This window comes from Brienomyrus brachyistius, chromosome 21, assembly GCF_023856365.1.
Source record: "Brienomyrus brachyistius isolate T26 chromosome 21, BBRACH_0.4, whole genome shotgun sequence".
In the NCBI taxonomy this organism is placed as follows: Eukaryota; Metazoa; Chordata; class Actinopteri; order Osteoglossiformes; family Mormyridae; genus Brienomyrus; species Brienomyrus brachyistius.
The window spans coordinates 12,907,736-12,930,870 of NC_064553.1; the positions used below are offsets into that span (position 1 = coordinate 12,907,736).

At 46.2% G+C, this 23,135-nt stretch overlaps 3 protein-coding genes across 11 annotated transcripts in view; 1 reads left to right on the forward strand and 2 right to left on the reverse strand.

Annotated features, from left to right (window-relative positions):
* Positions 1–92: 92 nt before the first annotated feature.
* Positions 93–3,116, reverse strand: LOC125716552 (junctional sarcoplasmic reticulum protein 1). Of its 3 annotated transcripts, none has more exons than XM_048988990.1 (7): positions 2,903–3,116; positions 2,144–2,262; positions 1,714–1,742; positions 1,502–1,559; positions 1,246–1,380; positions 1,047–1,150; positions 93–961 (listed from the first exon to the last, which is right to left on the reverse strand). In XM_048988990.1, exons 2-7 carry the CDS (start codon positions 2,238–2,240, stop codon positions 530–532), a joined length of 855 nt encoding a protein of 284 aa, XP_048844947.1. In that variant the 5' UTR covers positions 2,241–2,262; positions 2,903–3,116; the 3' UTR covers positions 93–529. The 3 variants fall into 3 exon arrangements, with proteins under 3 accessions (XP_048844947.1, XP_048844946.1, XP_048844945.1); XM_048988989.1 differs by having other exon boundaries at positions 2,936–3,115; XM_048988988.1 differs by lacking the exon at positions 2,903–3,116 and adding an exon at positions 2,631–2,765.
* Positions 3,117–3,899: 783 nt separating this feature from the next.
* On the forward strand, positions 3,900–8,019 carry LOC125716568 (ornithine decarboxylase antizyme 1-like). Its single transcript, XM_048989028.1, is given in 6 exon segments — positions 3,900–4,102; positions 6,141–6,198; positions 6,200–6,286; positions 6,751–6,926; positions 7,073–7,158; positions 7,354–8,019. Coding segments are annotated over 6 exon segments (657 nt in total). The 5' UTR covers positions 3,900–3,980; the 3' UTR covers positions 7,482–8,019.
* Positions 8,020–9,598: 1,579 nt separating this feature from the next.
* Positions 9,599–23,135, reverse strand: part of LOC125716521 (phosphatidylinositol 4-phosphate 5-kinase type-1 gamma-like) — a 28,854-nt gene continuing 15,317 nt past the window's right edge. For 2 of the 7 annotated variants that reach the window (XM_048988928.1, XM_048988921.1), the window contains exons 5-19: positions 22,621–22,738; positions 22,108–22,260; positions 20,687–20,986; positions 19,893–20,095; positions 18,974–19,057; positions 18,740–18,788; positions 17,927–18,011; positions 17,341–17,502; positions 17,106–17,247; positions 16,413–16,445; positions 15,563–15,703; positions 14,698–14,830; positions 13,479–13,547; positions 12,847–12,933; positions 9,599–12,431 (exon numbers count right to left, since the gene is read on the reverse strand). In XM_048988928.1, coding sequence (XP_048844885.1) covers positions 12,429–12,431; positions 12,847–12,933; positions 13,479–13,547; positions 14,698–14,830; positions 15,563–15,703; positions 16,413–16,445; positions 17,106–17,247; positions 17,341–17,502; positions 17,927–18,011; positions 18,740–18,788; positions 18,974–19,057; positions 19,893–20,095; positions 20,687–20,986; positions 22,108–22,260; positions 22,621–22,738 — 1,762 coding nt within the window. In that variant the 3' untranslated portion in view covers positions 9,599–12,428. The other 5 variants (XM_048988922.1, XM_048988924.1, XM_048988923.1 and 2 more) reach the window with 5 other exon arrangements.

Genomic DNA, 23,135 nt, shown 5'->3' on the forward strand with positions numbered 1-23,135 from the left:
AGATTCTATACCTACATGTAGCTGAAACATTACTGTGTGAAACATCGAGCCTTTTATTTGAGTAATTTCATAGTGAATGTAAACGCAAGAGCTTGGAACCATGCTGGTTTATTTCTCCTGTGATATATTTTGCACACAAAACATGCAGTTTGAATCAGCGGGATTCCGGACGTCTCTCCATTTTACGGCTTCAATAAGTGAGTGATTACAGTGTCACTAATATCACATGCAACGTGGGTCTGACATAAGGTAACTTATGGAATCATTTTGCTACTGTCTTGTTTCACAGTTTTGTTCTTTAAACCACGCAGGCAGTTTCTAAAAATACAGAAATCACACGTTGCTTTTTTAAGTGCTTAAGAAGTCACAGAGGGAGTAATAGTCACAGAATTTGAGCTTAGCATCTGCTAGCAAGACTTGATACTTAGGATACGAGTACGTTTAACACGTCACTTTATCTGATATTACTGATGGAATACAAACCTGTTTTGTATAAGCGTCTGGATAGAAACCCCACTAAGGTTTCTCCTTACATACTGTGCCTGTGGGTTCTGATTCCAGCCTTTTTTAGCTCAGCTGTTTCCTGCTGTCGTCTTTCTTGTTTGTGTCCTTCTGCCTTGCGCCTCTTTCCTTTGGTTGTCTCTTCTGTTTTATCCTCAAACCCTCGCCCCCTCACTTTCTCCCTGTCCTTGTGCCCCTTGGCCACTTCTCTAAATGATTCCTCCTTCTCATGCTTGTCTTTCTTCCTCCTCTCTTTCTTATCACTCGCTTTCCCCTCTTGTACCCTGACGACCTTCCTGTCTGTGGCTTTCTTGTGTTTGAGCTGTCCAACACTTCCACGGCCACCCCTTCTTTGATCGCCCTTCATCTTTGACCTTAATTTCAAGTTCTCTTCATCATCCTCATCTTCATCATCCAGTATCCAGTCCCAGAACCAGTTGTCCCATAGTGAGCTCTCAGCCTGGAAGAGGTGAAATAAGATGTGGTTTTAGCTGTGTTCTCATGGTCCTGAACTTTCCATCTTGTGTCCTGAAGTGCTTTGCCACCTGCTGCAGTGAGACTTCCTGCTTCGGACTGACATGTCTCAAGTGGAGAGTATGTGGATCTGAGAGCTCTGGGCCATCCTTATGTCTCCATTCCTGCAAAACCTCTGTGGGAGGAAATGATTGAGAACGACGTAAAGTCAGTGTCCTCCTTTGACCGTCTGTACAGGGCGTAAGAGTCTTACTGCCAATCCCCACTCACCATACAGCCTCTGGAAGCTGGAGCCGATCAGCACTATGGTGATGGCCAGAATCAGACAGCGGTTCAGGGTGACGTTTTTCCATGGGCTCTCAATTTGGCTTAAGCTTGGGAGAGACAGTGCACGACGCAACGATACTGCAGAATCCAGGGAGGGGTAGAACATCCAAAGAAACATGCAGGTTGACACATGTAAACAGAGACAGACACTTCATGTCACGTAGATAAGTAAACTAAGGTGCATGTATGTCATACGCACGTCCAGGGGACATTCCCTGCTGGGTCACTTTGGGGGTCGGCTGCGGACTGGGTAGATTCTGTTAGTGGAGAGGCGATGTGATCATAAAACAATATGGATTCCTACTTCAGGTTTAAATTTACACACAACCTATGTTGCGACAGGGACCAGGTCTTGCTGCATACATACATGCATATAGTCATTTTGTACAAATCTGTTCAACTATAACTCACCTCCATCGTTCTCTTTAGGCTCTGGGTGTCTGCAAGAGATAACAGGGTATAATTGTACATTGTGGTTCTAGACGCTTGGGCATTGAGTTACGATTGTCACCTTTTGCCATTATATTCATTTAGAGGTTAATGATCTATAATACAAAGATGAGATCTTGAATACTCAAGGGCCAGTATATGTATAGCAACTCATTTTAATAACTATAGTCCTATTTTAAATTGAATTCCAATTAGAACACTATAAATAGAAATTCCTTGCCCCTCTACTAGGATAACAAAGGTAATGGGTTATATTTTATTTGTTGTTTTTTTTCCTATTTGCTTTCCATAGTAAGAAAAAGAATCAAGAGCAATGTCAGCTTCTAGGGAATGTTGCATAACAACAAACATGACAGAAACATTGTGAAACAGAGGTTGTTACAAAACAGACCTGCACGTCGAACGTGTCGGATGGGTTTTTGTGCAGATTCCTGCTGTGCTGGTGACCTGAGCTCCTCTTCAAACATCTCAAATGTACTCTCATCCATTCTCACATATACAGAGTTCCCACTGCAATCAAAGTAGTGACAGGATGCAAAAAGGTCAGTATTCAGGACTTGTGAAAATGTAACGCTGGACCGTTGAGCCATTTAAATACTCCATTTAAAAAGTAATATAATTAACACATTAACATTAAATAATATTTATTTTTAACCAATAGCATTAGCAGAAGTCATTGACTGAGCATATATGGATCACACCAGTCCCTCATGCTGAAAACTGGCTTCATTCAACTCAATCAAGGTTATTTAAGGTAGGGAATCTATTGGCACAACGCATACAGCATTGTAATACACATACTTGATTTTCCACCATCATGTCAATTACGGTTAAGCTGAATCTGTCTGCCAGTACAAATCAACATGACAGATACTTACGCTGCGCGCAGGTTCCGAGGTACCATTATCAAACAGACCCAAGAATGCAGTTTAAATGCAGCAGATAAATGCATTTTTTTTTCTTATGTTACTATTACCACTGTGCCTTAGACATGGCAGCGCTGATTAAATAGAAAGCTAATACAGCCAGCTCAAAATAGACACGAGACTGGCGCAGGAAAGAGAGGCAGTAGGAAAGAACAGAAATAAATATGAAGAAGTAGACATCAAATAACTGATTTGTTCAATACACACAGACACAGGTCACCCACCTGACCAAGGGACCGTGGGACAGTGGTTCTTACCTGAATTAGTCTTGAAATCTGATTGCCGTGGACTTTAATTTCAGGAACAATGGCATAGGGGTTGTCCCACACTCCTGTTAGTGTGACAGCTGAAAACAGGTGCGACACAATAAAAAAACAAAAAAGCTTTGCCTGTCCCGCTATTAGCCTAGCTGTTAGTTTCACATTGCACTGCAGGAGAACTGGCCAGCACATTCAGCAATGTTGCCACACTTTGCATTCATATTGCCCCTGGTTAAAGGGAAACCGTCAGACTATGGCATCACGGATACAACATAAACGTAATCATGCTTCTTTGAAACAATTGATGTGGATTCAAGGTAATGAAAAACATGCCAACAAACACCGATTAATTATTATTTATTTATCTGCATGAATGGCTTTGTTTCCCTGTAGAAATGTTTGTTATGAAAATTCACTCTCTGTAGCCTGTGGGCTTTATTTCTCATACATTTTGTAATGAATCAAAGTAGCACATAGACGCATATGAGAAATAATGAAAAGAATATTAAGAGAAAGTTTTAAAAAGATTACTGAAAATTTGAATAATGTCTACTTTGGAGAGATCATTTTCGGTTGTCTTGGATATTGCACTATTATAGAGTGGATGCAGTGGCATAGGAGTATGAGGGTGTGTGCCCCCAAAAATCTGATTCGGCTTCATCTCCCAGCATAAAAAATCAAATATTTCTTCCGTTCACGTATGAAGATTAACTTGCCAATTGCTCTGTGTTAATAAGCAATCTCAGATGTTATGACAGGATGTTTGAAATAGTTTTACATAGTTTTCAACCTTCAGCAAGAGCGATTGCACGCAGCGCAGGGTATTAATATATAATACACACATCGCTGCGCCCCGCTTTGCGCATTTCTGTTTCCAGCCCCCGCCCTCTGCGCGACAGACCGCCCCTTTATCGCGAAGGCCGGTGACCTCACCCCGTCATTCCCTCCCCCTTGATAAAAATCCCCGGGCCTCGCTGTTTGCCAAGATTACCAGCTTTCAGAGAGAGACGGGAAAATCGCTTCCTGAGTGGACGGAGGCCGGATGGTTAAATCTAACCTACAAACGATATTAAATAGTCATTGTTTTGTGAGGGAAAAAGAAAGAAATATATACAATATGCCGATTATCGGTCTGACCAGTAACATCACCCCCGAAATCGAAAGGTAAGGGGGACAAAGTGGAAAGGGGAAGCAGGTGGTGGCTAACCTGTAACGAACGTTCGTTTAGATAGTTAGTTAGCGTGTCGTGATGATGGTTAGTGAGTTAGCTATAGGCCATCGATGAAACCTAACTAAAATGTTGCTTAAGGTGTAACTGTCCAGCTATATTTCACGTCACGTATTAAACTGTCATACTATTTTTTCCGAATTACTTTCTGTAACAGTAATTTATTTGGGTATTAATGAGTCAATCGCACTATTTGGGTATTAATGGTTAATAGCTAGTTAGCAGCTTTCAGGCTAGCAGAATTTCACGTGTGACGTCAGTGGTCTGGCAGTTCATGGTTAACTGTAATGGGTGAGCTAGTCGGCTAATGGATTGGAGTCCCTCGTGTATAATTGTCTGGCATTTACATGGGCTTTCGGGCGATTATCGCTGTCTTTCACCCCCTGATGATCCAGAATACGAAACTGGTACCCGTATAGGATCGTTTCAAAGGAGAATCCAGGTCATATTAAATCGGGAGCCACTAGCCAGGCTGTAGCCAGAGGTAATTCTGCGGCTGGCATCGGAGATCCCATTCGACAGGCTTTCATGACTGATAGCTAAATCGGCTTTTTTGTTGTTGTTGGCCGCATTAATGCAGCTAAACGACAGGGTTCCCGGCTTTTGTCGTCAAGTGGGGTGTTAATGTTTTAGGATGCGTGTACTTGGGCTAACGGCTAACGTGGAGACGCTGCGTTCCCATCCCCCTCTCCTGGGCGTCGTGCGTCACCGAGCCCGGGTATCGCGCGCGGGTGCAATGACATGCACACTAATCACGCCGATGACTAACGATAATTAATGCATCTAATACCACTCGCAAATAATGTTAGCTATGCTATGATTTTGTTTTTGATGACTTTAAGAAAATATACTTTGTTCTAGGACAAATAAACACACGATCATGTGTTTAGGATTCAGGGTGAAAATTTAATTTGCCCTGCTAGTGGAAAAGTGTTAGTGTATGCCATTCATGATATATAAGTAATAATGGTGTCTCAGAAACTGTGTGTTAAGTCTGCAATACCCTTTCCCTTCAGAAGCTGCAGAATTATATAGTCAGGCCCCTTGGCTTCTCGGTGGAATGTTGCTAAGTAACAAGCGAAACCTCTTTCTTTGGTATGTCAGTGACCAAAAACAGAAAGCAGTTCCCCCCCCTCCCCCTCTGCTTTTAGACTGGATTGACTCGGTTACCACACATCCATCTGGATGTTACTGGTGGAAATGAGAGGCTAATGTTTGACCAACCTGATTATGTGTAATATATTTATTCCTGCTTGGGGAGGCATTAAACAGCTTTATGTAACATGGTGCTGTGCCGCGAAGAAGGAATTTGTGTCCTCATGCTGGATATAGCATTGCACCGTCTGTATGGAAATCTATCCATGGAATTCTGGGTAGAATTACGGGATTAATCTGGCGGAGTTTTTAGAATCGTGGTAAAAGCAGATAAAGCTTGACCTTTACACCTGAACCATAACCTTGCTTAGAGCATGCCAGGTCTAGTTCATGCACTCCTAAATACTTCGCTAGAATTTGAGTATAGACTCCCGTGAGTGGTAAGAACATCTTGTTCAGTTTCAGATTAACAAGCAGAATGTATTCTGCAGCACAGCGTGGGAGGGAGATGCTGGAGGGGGTGTCGGAAAGTGTCCGCGATAAACACCTTGTAGCTGGTGTCCCTGGCAGCGAATCATCTGCCAGCTTCTGTCACCTCTGTTCGTGCAGAATCTAGCACTGCGTTTCTGCCACTGTAAGTGGTAGCGCGGGGGTGGCAAATCCGTTTATCAGCTGTGCTTGCTGCTATTCTTGGTAGTCACTGATGTGCTGTTGGATGATCAGGATGGGTGTGATGCTGTATCGTCACACACCCTTGTCAAGGTCCTTGGGGACACAGTTGCAAAAGGTGCTTTATAAAAATAAATTGAATTGATTGTGTGGATTTTCTTGCTTTTGCTAAATGAGGGAACTCCCGTGTAAAGCCTTTCTCCTCCCCAGCCATTGGCGTTGCCCCCGTTGCTGCAGTAACCCCTGTCCGGGGCCTCGGTGGTGCTCCTGATGCCCCTCTCCCACCCCTGAAGATCCCAGGTGGGCGGGGGGACGACCAGAGGGATCACAATCTTTCAGCCGAACTTTTCCATTCGGTGAGATATTCTATCACATTTTGGGGTGACGCTCTGAAGGAAGTTAATTGGTTAATGGGCACTTGATTTACAGCTGAAACTGTGGGTGATATGACTTGCTATATGTATTACTGTGTTGAATGATTTGTGTTTTTTGGGGGGCAGATCCTGCAGATCTGTGCTTAGAGCCCCCCCCCCCAATCATGGATTCTGGTGCAGCTTCGCTCCCTAACTGCTTGTCCAGGAGGGCTGATCTGGCTAAAATTTACTTTAGCTGAAGCAGAATATTTTTCCACAAGAGCTGAATGTTGTAAAATTCCTGTTTTTAAGATGTATAACTGCCCTGTCAGCCTGTGGAGAAGGTGGGATGTGTGTATAGCGGTTTTGAGCTGCCCTGATGCTGGTGACAGTGCAGTGTCAGCGAACAGTAGGTCTTTGTGTAAGCTCTCTGCGTCAGGGTCTGCCTCTCCTTTGGGCCGCTGCAGGACGCCCGGTTGCTGGTCCGCGAGGACCGGGCCGCTTCCACGTCCCGTGTGCGCTTCCTGCTGTTCGAGCCCCGTCGTGCAGAGGACAGGCACTGCACCTGGAGGGCGGCACTGAAAGGGGACAACCTGTACGTGGAGGTTCCCCCCGGGTTGCTGCCACAAGGCAGCAAGGACAGGTGAGGCGGGGCGTGCGGACGGCTTCCGCAGCATTCTCGGGGGGTCACGCCAGCATCACGAAAATGCAGAGGCTGTTTAATGACGTCAAGCTGACTTTCCGCCGAGTCTGTGGATGGAGCTGTAAGGGTGTGTGCCGTTTCTCCAGCTTTGCCCTGCTGTTGGAGTTTGCGGAGGAGCAGCTGGAAGTGGATCATGTGTTCATTTGTCTCCATAAGGGCCGTGATGACAGAGGTATGTCTTCATGACACCGATTTCTCCTTTTTATTTTTAAACTGCACATTCAGCTTTTCTTTGTTTGCTTAGACATTCAGACATTCTTTGAATGTCAAATGTTCAAAAAGGGGAAGTCTAATATGGCAATACATTTAAGAAATTAAGCAGTAATGTGGAACTAACTCTCTCTCTCTGTCTCTCTCTCTCACACAGCGGTGTTGTTGCGAACATTTAGTTTCTTGGGCTTTGAGATTGTGAGACCGGGCCACCCCCTCACCCCAACCCGTCCCGATGCCTTTTTCATGGCTTACACCTTCGAGAGAGATTCCTCTGAAGAATAGACGACGTAACCCCTTTCGTTTTGAGCTTTTTTTGAAAGTTCTGGTGATTTTGTTTTGTTGTGTGCCCTTGCATTTTACTGTGAGTATCTAATAGGCCAGCCGTCCTGTTTCTGAGAGATGGGAAAGCTTGCCCTTAAATGCTGGATTTCTGATATGGATATGTATGCTTTGAATTTGCACGTGCTGAAGGTGCATTTTGGTTCCCCAGTCTACAATATGCAAAATTTAAGTAGACAAAATATTACGTGAATTACTGCAGTGGTGGGTGTAGCAGAGACTGCGGTTACTTTTGTCAGTGTTCGGTTTTCGACGCTCCTCAGTGCTTCTCTATGCTGTATGAATGTCTAACACCATTAGCGCAAAAGCATCTGCTATTGATTGTGAAATTGTGTAGTATTAATTGACCCCAATCTCTCATTTGCCTCTGTTTGTGTACATGCTTGCATGTTGCAGAAGATGAATCGATGTGTACAGGGTTTTGTTTTGTTTCAAGTGATCTGCATGTTGTAACTGTGCAAAAATAAACTAGTCACTGTAACTAGCGTCTCCCTCGATGCTTCTGCTTGGACATGCAGTTTGACCGTCAGCGTCGTCGACGTTTTAGGTTTGCTTTGCAGTAAAGAGGACATTGAGGGCAGGATGCAAAGAGAGGACGCAAAACAACGCAAATATGCACACAAAGTATTCTGACCGCAGAAAGCAAATGTCAGCATGAAACAAAGTGAAGCCCCAGGCATTAAGGGCATTTTTAGGTCCTGAAAAAGAGGATGTATGAGTGAGCTTTACCCACTGGTACCCTTGTAGGTATGGGTGTTAATGTAAGGCTGTTTAGATGGCCAGAGGAGAATCATGTCATACGTGTGCTTCAGTGGTTAATAAGCTGCTAAGTGAGGAAGAGCAGCTTGCTTTACAGTGCTGGTCATTTATTGTGAAACTTTCAGGTATGTAAATGCTCTCCATTTTGTGTGATGGTAATTTCTATAGTCTGCTAGCCCTTTTTAGATGTTTAAATAAGAATTAATGTGGAACTTAAAATGACAGTGTGTGCCTTTGTGTTAGCTTTCTGAAATCCAGTTCAGGTGTTAGATTTCTTTATTACGCCACACTGTGGTAAAAAACAAGTACTACTGAAAAGATGTTTCTTAGAGGTCGGTGTTTTTTTTTTCTTTTTTCTTCAAAGCAACGTTATTCTACCCATTAAACCGGGGGTATTTCAACCTTTTTTGAGTCACAAAACATTTTTTCCCATTGAAAAAATCTCACGGCCACCACCAACCAAAAATGTTACAAAATGACACTAGCCTAGTGATGACAAAATAGTCTCAATTTATTTATACTCACTCAGTGTGAAACCTGAGCCTGTTTGGATGAACACAAAGCTGATATTCTGGCAGGAATTGTCTCTCTAGTTTTTATGAGTCAGGCTTGAAAATCTCAGCTCACACAGGTATGTCGTGGATTACGGCACAGACACTCAACAATGGCATGTTTGCAAATAATTTTCAGAAAATTACACGTGAAAAAAGTATAACCACTCATGGCCTGTTTTGAAATGCGAGTGAGAAGTTTACTGACACCTTATTATGCAGTAATTAAAGATTTTACTTGGTTCAATTGCTTGAAGGCAACATGTCAAACTAGTTATTCTCCTATGTGACTTGACTTGAGAAGAATAATGATCACTGGGCACTCTGCTGAATGTCTAAGGTCTGACATGATATTTGAGGAACACTAATGTTTTGTGAAGACTGGTCAACATCTGGGAGGTAGCGTCTTAAAATGCTGCATTTAAGTACTCGACCCTGTGTCCTTGTATATTTGATGTGAGTTATATTTCCCAGGAGGTTAAATTTGGACACCTTATGTTACAGAGATTTCTGTTAGCACTGCAGTCCAATACTCACATTTTACACTTGGGTTACAATTTTTTTTGTTTGCTCATTAGTGCCAGTTTTTGTTTGCTGGGATTTCTTTAAACCAAGGATTGAGGTTCTCATAGATCCATTTATTTGGTTCTCATAACAAGTGTGGAAGAAAAACTGTCAGTTTAGTTGAAAGTTTTCTGTCCTCTTTCCCAGACACTGCACACTGCAAGCGAAGGCAGAAGGAACACTGTATCTGATACAGCAGGAACTGCTTTATTCTCTTCTGTATACAGTTCAAACACATATAAAGCCATTTATGTATCTTCATGAGTGAATAAATAAATATATACAGATTAGATAAATAGATACGCTTACTGATGTTCAAAACAAAACATGCTATGTCGTTTAGAAAATAACTTTTGGTGCTTGAAAACAATGTCCAAGAAATGGTAAACAGCATTTTTAAAGCACACACAAAATATGAATGAATGGTCTTAAGACTCCACCACAGTGCGATTCACACACTACCCTCCTGACACCTTGGTCTGGCATGAGAAACTGGTGATTCTTACTAATCAAATGTTGTCCTATGTTAATAACTTGATGAAGCAACCGGCTCTCTACGCCACTCTAAAATCGAACAAGTTACGTATTATAGAAACAAAGTTCCCATTAGTGGTCCTAAAACTTGCCATTTGCTCACATTAACATAAGGCAGTATAAGTAGTTACTCATAAATATGACCGTTGACCTCTGCTTTGCAGTTACTGATAACAGCAGTAACTCATTACTGGCCACTGAACACCGAGAAACATGCCTCTTTGCTTTCAGTCCACTTGTCTGTTTCTGCCACCAGAATCTGCAAGGTCTTCCATTATACAGCATATGGACGTCCACATCTGCGTTTATGCATCTCAGTTTAAGTTATTCAGTCCAAATCAGGTTTTCACACCAATGAAGAAACAAAAATAGTCTCAGTAATATGACTGCGTTTTCCAGGTGAAAATTATACAAAAAGTGCTTTCACTTATATGCAACAAAACACTCCCTCTGTTTACAGTACAACCTGACGTTCTGAGACAGAGTACAAAAGAGAAGATGAGCTGACTGAGTGGAGAGGCAGTTACTGACTGAGAGGTTGTGAGGAAGCACGTAGCCATCTCCGAGACCTTTGCACCCTGCCGCTGAACCTAGACCTAGAAGACTGTACACAGCAGGCTGGGTTGCAAACCACTCACAAGACAGACAGTTAGATGTCAGTTGGGAAGACAAGGCTGTGACAATCTGGTAACTGCAAACTGCCTGTTTCATCATCACATTTTTCTTCACTGCAATTTCAATGAAATTTGGTCAGTTTCCCAGAATGCAGTGCAGTTTCACACCGTACTGTCATCACACCTGCATATATGCTTCATTTCTACTGGAGCAAAATAGGATGCTGTGCTTCTTTGGAAGATGTTTTAATAGAGCTTGGGCAGGGGTCCCCATGGAAACACATACCCACCTTACATGATACACGCAACTCCTTCACTATGCACACACCTGGGTGTGACTAAATGCCAAACAGCCACTGTGTTATTAAGCAGATGGCCTTCCCTGGTAAACGTCTTTGTCGCGGAGCCGCCAGCAGATGTGGTCATTGGTTGGGTTGAGGTGTGGACAAAATATACAATAGATACCTGATCCTAAACTGTTGGGTAGGATGGGTTAGTGTTTGGTCTGACCACACCCCTGCTGCTTCTGCTGCATCACTGGGCCCATCAATGGGCTACCGCCACCATCACTGGGCTATCAGCCCTATCAATGGACTACAGCTACCATCCTAAGGCTACCAGGCCCATCAATGGGCTACTAGCCCCCCATCAATAGAGCACCGGTCCGAACAACAGACTACCAGTACCATCTATGAACTACTAGCTCCATCAATGGGCTACTGTCCCTATCACTGGCCTTCCAGTCCCATCATTGGACTACTAGCCCGATCAATGGGCTACCAGTCCCATCAATGGGCTAACGGTGCCATCAATGGGCTGCTGGCCACTACTAAGGGCTACCAGCCCCTGTCACAATTCCATGCCCCATATTGCACAACCACATGCCTGTCATAGGGTCCAGTCGCAGGGCAGTGATACTGTGGCATCCCTCAGGGATCGGGTTTTGGACAGATGGTTTCACTGGGTCATGTCATAGGAGATCTTACACCTCTTCTCCAGTCAACAGCATGGAGGACAGGGAGGGCTGGCTGTGGAGGGCCAGCAGGCTAAGGCTGTCCTTCCGACACATGCTCAGGCCCGACAGCATTCATGGCACCAATAACTGACAATAATAATAACAAACTGAGCTCAAAAATCACGTTTAACCTATTAAGTGACATGATATGTAGGAAGTGATGCCTACTTGGAAGGAAGCGATCATCACATGAAAAAGAAGTTTGGTGGGGGGGAGGTGGAATGTAGAGAGCACCTATGCCCGAATAAAACAAAACACACACATTTCAACAGCTCTGATCTTATACAGTCGCAGAGTAAATCGACGTTTAGCACAGGCTAACATTTTCCTCCATCTTTAAACATATTCCGAGTACCTTGTTGCTGCTCTCCTAATTTTTTTTAACAAATACAAATGAAAAATGTTATCTCACAATATTACACATACTCCAAAAAGGTGCACAGATAATAAAAAAAGAAGCTAGCAGGTGGTTTGTGTTATGAGAGGCTACAGTCAGGGGGTGGCTGGCCATACCCCTCAGTTGGGGGACAGACGGGGCTCACACATATGCACACGGTGGGGCATGCTAAAACTACAGGGCTTTTTTTTGTTTCTGTCGATCTGCTATGTATGTAAGTTTGTTACAATAAGAGGAAAAGAGAAGTCTGGGAACTGGTATTTAGCGTCCTGTGGGAAAATTCTTTCCCACAATTTCCGCCGCCCTCTTTTCCTCTCCCCAGCATTGTTTTGTTGTTCTCTCCTGGGATCTAGCCTTCAGTCGTGCCACCATGTGACAGGGGTCGCGACCCCTGCAGTCAGATTCGCCCGGAGTTACAGCTCTCTGGTCCTCTCGCCTTTGTCAGCTGCGGAGAATCTACTATGGGACGAAAAAAAAACAGGTGACGGTCAGGTGGTTTTTCCTCACACGTGGGGCCCTGGGGCGAGGGATCGGTCACACAGCATGTGGTGGCTTTTCCTGTTGCTAGGACCGAGCCTCAGGCCAAAAGCACCGGCAGACGAATGTTGGCATTTTGTCAGAATTAAAGGATGCATAAAAAAAGTTTTTTTCTTTAACCAGGATAACAATACTGACAATAGAAGATTAAACGTAATGAATTAGGGCAGAAAGATACATGCGGTTATGGAGCACGAAAGCTCAGCAAATTTTTGTTCAGCAGCAGAGCAGCAGAGCAGTAGAGGGAGAACAACAAAGTATGCTGATGCACAGTGGGAGCTGGCTGGACCCCCTCAGGGCTGGACCCCTGAGGGGGGGGGGGTTAACTCATACTTACTGTCTCACTCTCCTTGTCAGACGGCGACTGAGTCTCTGTGCCATAGTGCAGAGGGGAATACACCCAACTCCTATCCTCAGGAGGCTGCTACGGCACAACATGGACAAGAGGGGGCAGCAGAGAGCACAGGTGCGTGGAAACACGGACCACACGGAAAACGAGGAGCAGGTGGGGAAAAGAGAAGAGCGAGAAAACCAGGATAAGAGGGAAAAACTTCCAGAGGCATAGTAAATAACTTTAAATAAAAACACTTTGAAGCAATGACATGAGTCGGGCTGATCGGAGATGTCCTTCCCAAAAGCTGGTGTTGCAGTTATGCTGGGTGTGACTAAGCTAACAGGCTGATGCATGTGTGTTGTGTGCTTCCCTTCCCGACAGGAGTATGCTGATGCACAGCGGAAGCAAGGGTCAAGAAAGGCCCCTTCCAGAACAAACCCAACCCAACGCAACCTGCTTGTGGCCTGGGGTCATTGCATAAGATGATGGCAACGGTCTGAGTGTCACATCTCTCATTCTCCCCACTTGTTCATCTGTATTGAGACGTCGCCCTGCTACAGAGCTGGAAGCTAAAATGATAATGGTAACAGACGGAGCACAGAAGTGTCAGACGCACCCTAGTGACCAAGACTTACAATGCTGCTCGAGCTGGGCTTACGCCGGTGCAGAACTGGGGAGTAAACCCAGTACCTGCCATCCGCAAACTGGGAGGCACACAGGAAGAAGGGTACAGGGGGGGGGGGGGGGTGAAGAGGTGGAGAGGGAGGTGAGCAGAGGTTAGAGCGAATGATGGTGGAAAATGGAGACAGCAAGAATGGTTAAACAGACAGAAAATAAAAATGAAGATGAGGAAAGGAAATGAAGGGGAGGCCCAGACATCCTGCCAGAGGGAGCAGATGACTGTGGAGGTGGTTCTCCTCAAACCTCGAGGTCTTTCTCCTGAAGCTGCCATTTTTCCTTGCTCTGCTCAGTTTGGCCGGGAACTTCCCACTGCGCCAATGGTCAAACTGGGTCCAAAGGACCCCAGTTTTAGTAGGAAAAGGTGGGTAGCAAACCATGCAAATAGAGTGGCGCACACACACAAACACACACAGGATTGTAATCATATCTTCGTGGGGACTCTCCATTCATTTCTCTAATCCGAAAATGACGACCTTAACTCCTACCCAGCCCAAACCTTTACTGTAAGTAAAATAACAGGTATTTATCACATTGTGGAGGACATTTGGTCCCCACAATGTAATATAAACCTAATCTACCCATACACACATGTGCATGTAGTGGCTCAGCGCACAGCAGACCATGCAATTTAAAGCCCCTTTAAATGAAGGGCTCAACTTGAAGGGACCACAGTTAGACAGGGGGAGGGTCTTCACTCAAATCCAGACCGTGACTCCCCCCCCACCCCTGGCTCTCTCACCATTACAGACTGAGGTCCCTCATGTCCTCCTGACCACGAATCTGTGAAACACCAAGTCCCAGAGAACAGCTCATGTCATGAAATCTACCAGTCCCCCACAAAAGGGCTCCAAATCTGCAGCGTGCTTTTTGCTATTCAACTGTACTAACAGCATAGAGTGTCTGCTTCTGTCATGTGTGAGGAATACTCGTTAGTGATGGCCAAATGAAGCTTCATGAACCAATTGCTGTATCTCTATTCAAAAAAGGGCTCAATTCATGCTCCAACGTACAAGCAAGAACACCATCTAGTGGGGTCAAAAAATACAGAAAATGGTTCATGAAGCTTCATTTGGCCGTCACTAGTACTCGGGATATCACTGCAGCCTTACGACAGAGCACTGCCTGCTGAGCAGTAAGGTGGCTGCTTTAAGGAGCTGTGAGGGCGGGGCTTACAAAGTAGATGTCCGTGATTGGCACCTCCTCCTCGTCCTCCAGGGAGCCATGACTTGCGCACTCAGAAAGCTGACTGGCTGCATCGGGCTCCAGGGTGGGCTCAGAGGGAGCCGAGGCCTCCTCAGGAAATTTGCTGTAATGATCCCATCACACAAATGCACAGCTGAGCCAAAGGAGCAGTTCTAAACTCTGCAGCCTCTATTCCGTGGTACTCGGGACAAACGGTACCAATCAAAAGTCCGGACACACCAACCGAAAACCTAATTTTTCAACCTGATAATGAACCTAAGCGCAGATAGAGATGATGAAAGTACTGTGTTATCTAGTGAACAAGAAGAGTCCTGTGACAGATCACCTACCCCCACAACCCCCCTGACCAAAAACACTACAGAGCTGGTTTGGGATGAGTTCGATGGAACAGTAAGAGCAAGGAGAACAACTTGTGCCCAGAACTTGTGGAAATTCCTTAAGGACTATTAGAGAAGTCTTCCAGGTGGCTACATCTGGAAGCTGGTTTAAAGAATGCCAAGGGCCTACATTTCTGGCACTGAAGGAAAACGGGGCTATTTTGGGATGTACAATTTAAGAAAAATGTCGAGATGCTGGACAATTCTCTTGGTCATTGTAATATTTGATGCGATTACTTCATTGCCTTAAGGCCTTTTACTGTAAGGTGAGTAACAGAACTAAAATGGAACCAAATGTATTAACAGCAGGTGTGTCCAGACTTTTGATTGGTACAGTTCATGGAACCAAAAGTCAAATTTATGGTGGACATTTACTGTTCTGGCCCTTAGAATCACAGACCTATGACAAGACGACTAGAGATGAATGAAGAAATGGCATGTGGGGCTAGCAAGGTCACCTGGTCTCAGGTGTAGGTTCTGGTGTGGGTTCTGGTGTCAGCTCTGGGGCCAGGATGGAGGGTTCGCTGTCGTGCCTCTTCACCACCTCCACGGTGATCGTCTGCTGGTCCTCCTCATGCATGCGGAGCTCCTCCTGAACCCTGCACACACAGCAGCGGAGCACGCTGACAGTCACACCCCCACAAGATCACGGCCTGGCTCAAAACACAGGGCTGTGTGCACAGCACATCTGCGCCTTTTTAAAATACATTAAATCAGACCTGGGCAAAAGCAGCCCGTGGGTAAGCGAAAGAAAAAGTTTTGTATTCAAGTATATGAGGAACAGATGGAAACACTTTACTTAAAGCAGTCATGCAATGCATCCGTAATTCTTATTATTGACCATTGTGCTACATTATGAAGGTAGCTATCATGCATTATAGATGAAAGCTTCATGGAACATTCATAATGCATAATAAACATGGCTATAAAGTGTTATGCCTTTTTATAAATAAAGTCCTATTTATAATACTTTATAAATGCATTATAATGCATTATGAAGGTATCTATAATGCATTATAATGATTGCTTCAAATAAAGTGTTACCGAGCAGATTTTTGCCCATAAATGTTTCTTTGAATACATATATAGTGAAACCTCAGAATTATTAAGCTATTATTGCAGCTTTCATAGGACATGAAAAGCATCATTAGAAATGGCCCTGCTGACACGGTGAGGCTCGGAGTTGCCAGCTCTGTATTGATGCCTATTACAATGTATGACTTTCATGCTGACGCAGCCATACAGCACCGGCCAGCCACATTAATGAGGGCCCGGGTGGGGATGTATGTGCCCCCGGCTGCCGCTCACCTCCCTTCGTGGCTTAAGGACTGCGTGTGTCTCCTGCAGGGAACAGAGAGAGAGATAAGGAGGCTACACCTATGCAGCCATCGAAGCTATGTGCCTAAAACATGGGCTGTTAGGGTCCTGCGTATCTGAGCCTGTGCCTGTCTGGGTCCGGATGTGTCTGTCCCTGTGAGTGTCTGTGCCCGTGCGTGTCTCTGCTGGCCTGTTCGCCTGCAAGTCTGTGCCTGTCTGTGCCCGTGCATGTATGTACTGGCTTGTGCCTGTGCATGTCTGTGCTGGCCTGTGCCTGTCTGTGCTGATCTGTGCCTGTGCATGTCTGTGCTGGCTTGTGCCTGTGCATGTCTGTGCCTGTCTGTGCTGATCTATGCCCATGCGTGTTGTTGCCCGTGCCTGTCTTGTTGGCCTGTGCTTGTCTGTGCCCGTGCCTGTCTGTACAGACCTGTGCCCTTGCCTGCCTGTGTTGGCTTGTGTCTGTCTGTGCCCATGCGTATCTGTGCCGGCCTGTGCATGTCTGTGCCCGTGCGTGTCTGTAGAACTGTGCCCTTGCCTGCCTGTGTTGGCCTGTGTCTGTCTGTGCCTGTGCGTGTCTGTGCCCATGCTTGTCTGTGCTGGCCTGTGCCTGTCTGTGCCCTTGCTTGTCTGTTTTGGCCTGTGTCTGTCTGCGCCTGTGCGTGTCTGTGCCGACCTGTGCCCTACCTGCTGCGCGAGTGCTCAGATGTGTCAGACGGGGAGCGCTCAGGGATGGACAGGGAGGTGGTGGAGGACAGAGTGGTAGCAATAGAAGCTGTGGTTGCCTCCTCAAAGGAGGGAGGGGTGCAGGGCAGCAGGTCTGGCCGGCCTGGGAGGCGAGGGAGTGACAGAGGGTGTTACTTTAATGCAGTGGTCTCTCATAGCCCATTACAGCGAGCGAGCGAGCGGTGGGACCATGCACCGTCATCCTCCAGCGTGGGGAAGCTCCGGGCCCCCCGTAGGTCAAAGGTGTCGTCGTCTTGGTCATAGGGCATCTGGCTGGCCGACCACACGGACCCCGGGCCTGCATGGTGGGGCACCGCCAGCACCCCGCGGCCCTTCTTAGATGGAGAGCACTTTAGGGCTGCAGAGAAAAGGACGATGATGTCATCGGTCTGTCATGCTGAGCGCAGAGTGCGAATGTCCAGCATGAATCAGGAATCACACCTGTTGTGTTGCACACTTTAGCATTTATAGTTGTGTAAAAGAACACAAAAGATGATTTTAGATAACACACAATTAAAAGGAAAATAGTCTAAAAGGAAAGTCTACAACTCATGGATGTCCAGATGTTCCACATCTTTGTTCTACAGCACTGACAGAACATCCTCTTAATTAACTCAAGCCTATAATTTGCTGAACCCAATGTGCTGGTAGCGGAACCGAACAAACATTCGAAACGTCAGAATTTCCAAGACAACAGAGAGGAGTGACTATGCAGGAACAAACTGTGGAGACAAAGACGGAGGGCTTTGCAATACGGATATACTGTATAGCTCAGTACTTACAGGAGTTCTTTCTGAACACAGTGGTATTCATGAACCTGAAGAACCTGTCTGCATAGAAACTGGGCCGGTGGACTGATACAGTGTCCTACCAAAGCAGACAGAGAGAGAGGGAGCACATTGAAGCCCGACGTTTCGGAGTAACACAGAAGGAGGAGTTAAGTTCAAGAAAGATAGTGCCTACATACATACATACATACATACATAAGTCATACAGCATTGTGATAAATGCAGGACATCAGCTTCAGCCTCTTACCATCCTCTAAAGGGGTGGGGGGGGGGGGGTGACAGGTTGTCAGAGCAAAGTCCGAACAGCATCACAGTTAATTTATACGCACCTTATGCGCCGACAAATAAAATAATGTGGAAGTTGGTCTTAGTTTATTATTTACAAACCCACCATTGTTCCCTGATGCAGCTCCTGCGCTCCTCTCTCCGCATTAATAAATGCATGAGGAGCAAGAGTGGGATTACCCAGGAGGTCTGGCGATAAAGAGCTACCAGAGACAGGGCCCCGTGTTAAATCATTCACAATGCGTCAGGGAGGCGGGGCACAAAGTCTCCGGTCCTGACACCGGCCCTTCCGCGGCCGAGCGAAACGCGAGCAGCGCCTCCATCTTTATATTTATGTCCAGAGGCCAGCGGGATGCTGGAAATGCTGCCAGTATGACGCATGCTTTCGGAATGGAAGTGCAGGGTTTATTATAGGTTGGTATTATGCAACTTGTTTGGGGAGGGGGGGTCGGGGGGGGCAGGTGTCTTAATCGATAAAGTGAGCAGAACGGCAGAAGAAGAACAATGGGGTATTTCACTTACTCCGTCGTGAACGAGAGCCTTCCAAGTGTGCTCCAGTTTTTTGATTAACCTGAAAAGTAGCAAGCAAATAAATAAGTAAATCACACTCAGGTGGGAGACAATAACATCTGATTGGCTTCAAAGAACCAGGATCACAGACAAAAATCATTACGTCCGAGCAGCCACATGGAGTCGCGGTGACCTGTCACTCGAGCAGCGCCTTGGAACGCATCCCAGAGCCGGGAATCCGGTTACCTGTAGGACTGCAGGATGTCGATGATGCCGATGTAGAGTAGCAGCCTCTCTCCCTTGCCGTTGACCGCAGGAATGCCCCCCATCCTGGCAGAAACAGGCAGAAGACTCGGCGATAGGTGTCATATTTTGGAATTTGACATACAGCAAGACCTGCTGTGACTGCATTCTGTATTTGTATACTTGTCATGTACAATAGAATAGGGCACTGAGCCCTGTTCTGTATGGGACTATGTAGCTGAAGATTGCCCATGCAGACCCCTGTCCACCATCAAAAGTGCCTACAGTGGGCACGCAACCATCAGAACTGGACAATCCATTGCTATATTGCCCCAAACACAGCAGAGCTCGATGGCCTGTGTGTCGTGACACATTACTCCTGTGATCATCATCAACCATTATTTTCCACAGTAGCCCTTCTGTTGGTTTGTACCACACGGGGAAGCCTTCATTCATATCTTGAATCGATGCGTCTTGGGCGCCCAGCACCCTGTTGGTGGGTTGTGGGTTTTCCCTCCTCAGTCCACTCTCAGTGGGTACTGACCACAGCTGACCATGAGTGCCCCACAAGCCTGGCCCTTTCGGAGCTGCTCTAGCCCAGTCTTCTGGCCAAAATGAGTTGGTCCTTCTCAGAGTCACTCACATCTTTATCCCTGCCCATTTCTTCTGCACTCAACATATTGACTACAAACACCCACGCACCATACAGTATGTTAGCTTATCATCTACTATATCCCAGACCTTGACATGCACCGTCTTTATGAGATAATCAACATTCATGTGTATTTATTTATTGCCTTGAGGCCTTTAATATAAGGCGAATAACACAGCTGAAATGCACCGATGTCGTAAGAGCAGCTGTGTCCGGAATTTTAACTGTAAATGTCTGTGCACTTGTGCATTAAACGTCTCGGGCACATACATATCATCCGTGTCGATGGACTCCCCGCAGGCGGCGCCTCCCTGGATGGACTCCATGGCGGTGGAGTAGAGGGCCTTCTGGGCCACCGGCCGTGGCTCCCCCGAACCCTGGAGGCCCTCGGCCAGCCGCTCCCGCTCCGCCTGCTCTATATTGTGCACGCCCAACAGCAGGCTGTAGTCCATGATCTTGAAGCTTTCCAGCACCTGTGGCCCAGAGACAGGTCATGGGTTTGAGTGCCATTAAACTCTGCATCACTGTGCTGCATGCAGATATCTCCTGAATAAGACTAGGTTTGACATGTTTAGTGCTCATTTTCCACTAGTGCACATAAGAGAGAATTTAAAAAGACCAGTGAGATAGGGATGTGCGCCCATATCTAGAAGGTTGTGAGTTCAAATCCCATGGTTGGATAGGTAACTTCGTCACTGTTGGGCCCCTGGTTAAAGCCCTTAACTCCAACTACTGCAAGAGTGCTGCCTGACGCAGTTCTCAAACCGCAAACTTTCTTCATAATGCATTATAATGGCTTATACTGATCATTATAATGCATTATGAGGGTATGTATAGTGCATCATAGATGAGAGCTTCATAGAGCATTTATAATGCATGTTAAACATGGCTGTAATTTGTTATGCCTTTTATAAATAGGTATAGCCGTGTTTATAATGCTTTAGTAATGCATTCAAATGGATTATGAAGGTATCTATAATGCATTATAAATGAGTACTTTAAGTAAAGTGTTACCAAAAGCTCTAACACACGTGATGTCTCCACCTCCCTTTGCCCCTCCTCACCAGGCAGTCCCTCTGCAGGGTCTTGACCAAGGCGCTATAGGTGTCAGTGTCCAGCATCAGCCCATCCTGGAGGTCCTGCAGGAAGTCCAGGTCTTTGAAGGTGGGCCTGGCCTTCTCTCGCTCCTTCTTGGAGGCACGCCGCTTGTACGTGGAACCTTTCAGGTCGTACTTGAGGTGCATGCGGATGGCGCTGGGCAGCACGTTGTTCATGACCACCACGCGTATGTTCTTCCCACCCGACTGCACACAGTACAGCCCAAAGAATTTGGGCAGAAGGGTCCTGGGGTTCTGGTTCAGATTCTGGGAGGAGGAGATTCGATGTTAGAGGGAAATGGGAATCGGCCAGGAAGGACGTACTTACATCTTTGTGCGATCACAGGTCGCTTAGCGCTGGCATGCAAAATGCTTCCTGAAACAAATTAGGTTCCAGTCACAATCCTGTGAATTAATCACATAAAAGGGCACCGTCAACACTATTGTACACACTCAACGATAGCAGGAGTTCCTGCCTGGGCAGAACATCAGAAGAGAGAGGAAGGTATAAACACTACATATATGTTAATATCAGGATTAAAGGTTCTAGAGTAATAGAAGATTAAAACAGATTGTAGCCATCGGGATTGTTTGGCTAAAAATAGCAAGATGGTAAATGCCCTGGTACAGCAGCCTTTCCTGCCACTGCAGGAAAAACCTCTTCAAATCTGCTTCAATAAATTGGGGTGAAAGAGGCAGAGAGTCAATATTTTCAGCTGAGACAAAAAAAACCCTGTATTTAAATCAGCAGAGCAAGGTGAGCAGCCTTTCTCTTCCAGTGCAGAAGAGAAGCAGAACAGGAACAGAGAGAGGGGGAGAGAACAAGAAAGAGGGAGAGAGAGGGGAAGGAAGGGCAGAAGAGAGATAGAACTCACCATGTAATACCAGGAAAGAAAGGAAACAGAGAGAGAGAGAGAGAGAGAACTCACCAGCTAGTACTAGATCAGAGAGGACCCAGTTTATGATACTGAATTATAAAGGATCTACCATGTAGTACCAAACCAGAGGACCCACTTTATGATACCGAATTATAGATCTACCATGTAGTACCAAACCAGAGGACCCACTTTATGATACCAAAGTATGGATCTACCATGTAGTACCAAACCAGAGAGGACCCACCATATAGTATCAGATCAAATGGGACCCATCATAAAGTACCAGATCAGAGTGGACTAACTACACAGTACCAGACTAGAGAGAACACACCATATAGTACCAGATCATTCTAGATCAGACTAACCACCCGGTACCAGATCAGAGATGACTCACCATATAGTACAAGATCAGAGAGGACTAACCATGCAGTACCAGATTAGAGATGGCTAACCATATACTACCAGATCAGCGAGGACTAACCATATAGTACAAGACCAGAGAGGACTTACCATGTAGTACCCGGGCAAAAGTTTCTGCAGAAACTCGGCCTCCTTGTGCATGACTGTCTTGATGATGAACTCGTCGTCCTTGGTGACATAGAAGATGGAGCCACTGGCCCCTGGGTTGGACAGCTCGATGAGGGGCTCATTGCAGAGAGAGTACTGCAGGTGAAGTAGAGTGAGGGGGGGGTGACTGTGAAGTCAGAGAACGTTCCGGGTCTCTGTGCTCACTAACGTAGTTAAGAAAACTCAGCATTACACTTCCCAATTTGTCTTCATGTCCTACAATCCCAGACACACACACACATGCATAAACACTTGCTCCAGTGACTCACGACCTGCGCCGCCTGAAGCTAGCACCCCCGTCAGCATGCTGTGACTCATACCCCCCCTCTCCCTGACAGCTCACTCATCTCCATCCCAGCATGACCCAACCTTAGCACAACTGAGTGAGCCGAGACCTCCCCCCCCCCCCCCCGCGCGCCATGCGGCGACGGGCACGAGGGGGCAGGGGCCTCATACCAGGTAATCGTCGGGCCGGATGCCGAAGAGCTCGCGGAAGTAGCGGAAGGCAACGGGTGCGTAGGTTTTGAAGCGGAAGTCTGGGTAGTGATGGGCTGGGGTCAGGTTGCTGCCCTCGCTGGAGAGAGAAGGAGAGGGTGCAGAGTCACTGTGGTTCTTCATTGCCCCTGCAGAGGGTTCATGCAGATCTACGTGGTCCCCCGTCTCAGAAGTAAAAAAAAAAAAACCTCCCCATGCCAAAAGAGTTTATTTCTTATTATAGTCATTATTTTGTGATTAGGGCGGCATGGTGGTGCAGTGGTTAGCACTGTTGCCTCACACCTCTGGGACCCAGGTTCGAGTCTACGCCTGGGTTACATGTGTGTGGAGTTTGCATGTTCTCCCCAATGTCATCGTGGGGTTTCCTCCGGATACTCCGGTTTCCCCCCACAGTCCAAAAACATGCTGAGGCTAATTGGAGTTACTAAATTGCCCGTAGGTGTGAGTGTGCCCTGCGATGGGCTGGTCCCCCATCT